Source organism: Panulirus ornatus, chromosome 27 (genome assembly GCF_036320965.1).
Source record: "Panulirus ornatus isolate Po-2019 chromosome 27, ASM3632096v1, whole genome shotgun sequence".
Classification (NCBI taxonomy): Eukaryota; Metazoa; Arthropoda; class Malacostraca; order Decapoda; family Palinuridae; genus Panulirus; species Panulirus ornatus.
Genome location: NC_092250.1, coordinates 529,018 through 531,392, shown reverse-complemented (window position 1 = coordinate 531,392; position 2,375 = coordinate 529,018). Strand labels below are relative to the sequence as shown.

At 37.0% G+C, this 2,375-nt stretch overlaps 1 protein-coding gene across 1 annotated transcript in view; it reads right to left on the bottom strand.

Annotated features, from left to right (window-relative positions):
* Nucleotides 1-2,375, bottom strand: part of LOC139757510 (short transient receptor potential channel 4-associated protein-like) — a 67,133-nt gene that overhangs the window by 26,680 nt on the left and 38,078 nt on the right. The window contains exons 14-15 of the mRNA XM_071678021.1: nt 1,882-2,097; nt 636-830 (exon numbers count right to left, since the gene is read on the bottom strand). Coding sequence (XP_071534122.1) covers nt 636-830; nt 1,882-2,097 — 411 coding nt within the window. The remainder of the gene's footprint in view (nt 1-635; nt 831-1,881; nt 2,098-2,375) is intronic.

The window sequence follows — 2,375 nt, the reverse complement described above, 5'->3', positions numbered from 1 at the left end:
CTGTGGAATAAGTTGATATTAATCTTCAAAGGAAAATTTGTATCCTACACATCAAGTTGAAAAGAGTTAGCATGAACAGAACAATGTAAAATGTAAACAATTATTGTAAATAATCAGAATCTGGAGCTTTTTTAATATCTATCCATCTATCTATATCTCTGATGCATGTTCCCTTCAGGAACTCCCTCATGAGGGTGGCCACCAGCAAATCTCCATAACTAGTGAACTCAAATGTTGCTTCTTAGCATTTAGTGCCTGACCCTTAAGAGACCACTGGCAGAGGGCAACTCTAACGCAGTATTTCTAGAGGCTCCTGCCTAATGTTCCTGCAGACTACTTCCACCACATGTTCCTAACCAAAGTTCCAACATAAAACTTCTACCTAATGCTCCCACCTAATGTTCCTACCTACTACTCATACCTACTGATTCTACCTAATGCTTCAGTCTAATGTTCCTACTCATTTCCATGAGTCAGATACTCCTTGGAATTAGTTCAATATCCCTTAAGAACAATTTCATGTTTATCATCATAAAATCTGGCAACCAGATACTTTCCCTCTGAGGAATTTTATCTTAAAATTCTCTAATTATATAAAAGATGAAAATATGCCTCATTGGCAATTAATTACTTACCCTCTGAAGAGTGTTGCAATCCTTATCTTTATTATGGAGGTAGTGTGTTTGCCAGAAGCGAAGAAGGGAACGGAGGTTGGTTAAGAGGTGTGGTTCAACATGACTACGTAGGCCCTCCAGATACAGAGGCAGCTCAGAGTGCCGGTGTGCCAACATCAAAATTACCAATGAAGTATTCAAACAGCTTACATTTTCCTACAATATAGAGAGATTCAAAAGTTAAAACCATGTGTACCACATAAAAATATGGTACATACTTTTTAATCTTTATCCATAACCACTTTAAGTCCTTTCCATCATTCACATCTGGATGGGTTGTGTAAAATTTTTCTCAAGCATTTCTGTTGCTAACCATACCTTTTTTTTTTTTTTTTTTCACACGATTCGCCATTTCCCGCATTAGCGAGGTAGCGTTAAGAACAGAGGACTGAGCCTTTGAGGGAATATCCTCACTTAGCCCCCTTCTCTGTTCCTTCTTTTGGAAAATTAAAAACGAGAGGGGAGGATTTCCAGCCCCCCGCTCCCTTCCCTTTTAGTCGCCTTCTACAACACGCAGGGAATACGTGAGAAGTATTCTTTCTCCCCTATCCCCAGGGATAAAACCATACCTAAGAGCAACAAAACAAATATCTGTCAGAGTAAGTTGCTCATTAGACAGGCTATTGCCCAGCTAAGCACAATTAAATAAACTTATACTGTACCCTATCACTTTTTCCTGTATTACAACCAAACATTCAACATCTGCAGAGTATCACCTTAAGATGGTTAGCATTCAGATCTTTGTGGGAGCACTATACCCACACATCTATCTGATAAACAGCCACCAATCCCCAAGCAGATAAAAAAAGTTTACACTGGCTTCACTTTCTGTAATTCATACTTTCAGAACTCCTCTTTCCTAACATATACAAATCTGACAAAATATATATATAAACCATAATGATTTAACAACACCAAACAAGTGCCCTCCCAACCCTGTCTGAAGCTCCAAACCACTAAAATAACACCCATCTAAAACTATACTCCCAAGTTATGTACAAGTTCTGCTTTCTCATTTGCATTCTGGACAACACCCATCTAACACATTCTTATGCCTTCCTACATATACAGATACATCACTTTTGGCCAACTCTAAGCCGATTTCCTTGAATGCCTTGTCATTCTCAACACCTTGAAGATGATGTATATCTTCTGTATTTTACTTTACCTACATATTACACATGCACTTTCACTTGAGTTTACTGACCTGTGTTAAGGTGTCGACACTGATTGTCTTGATGAGCTGTACCAAGAAATCCAGTCTTTGCTTGAATGTTGCAACATGTCTTAGTGTCCTTGAGTGAGAAGCAAATTCTATGGCTTTGCCTTCTCTTGTAAAAAGATCATTAGACAAAACTAATGAACGAACCAACATATTGGAATCGACTAGATTTTTTGTTACTAGACGGAATAACTTCTTCTCCTGAAATAAGTAATTTAAATGGTATGAGTCTTTGGGGGTCTTTCGCTAAACTTTTTAAAAAATGAAACTATCACCATACAATTGCAAGGTCTAGTTAAAAGTACTGTAGGTGATCATATTGTTTATTCTGCCAATTCAATATTGTATGGGTTTTTCATGCAAATATTTCAAACAAACTGATTCCAGTATATCTTCGTACATTCTTCCAATTATAAACTCCTTTTACACAATGAAAAATGAAATGATAGAATACAATTACAAATCTAAAATACATGAGA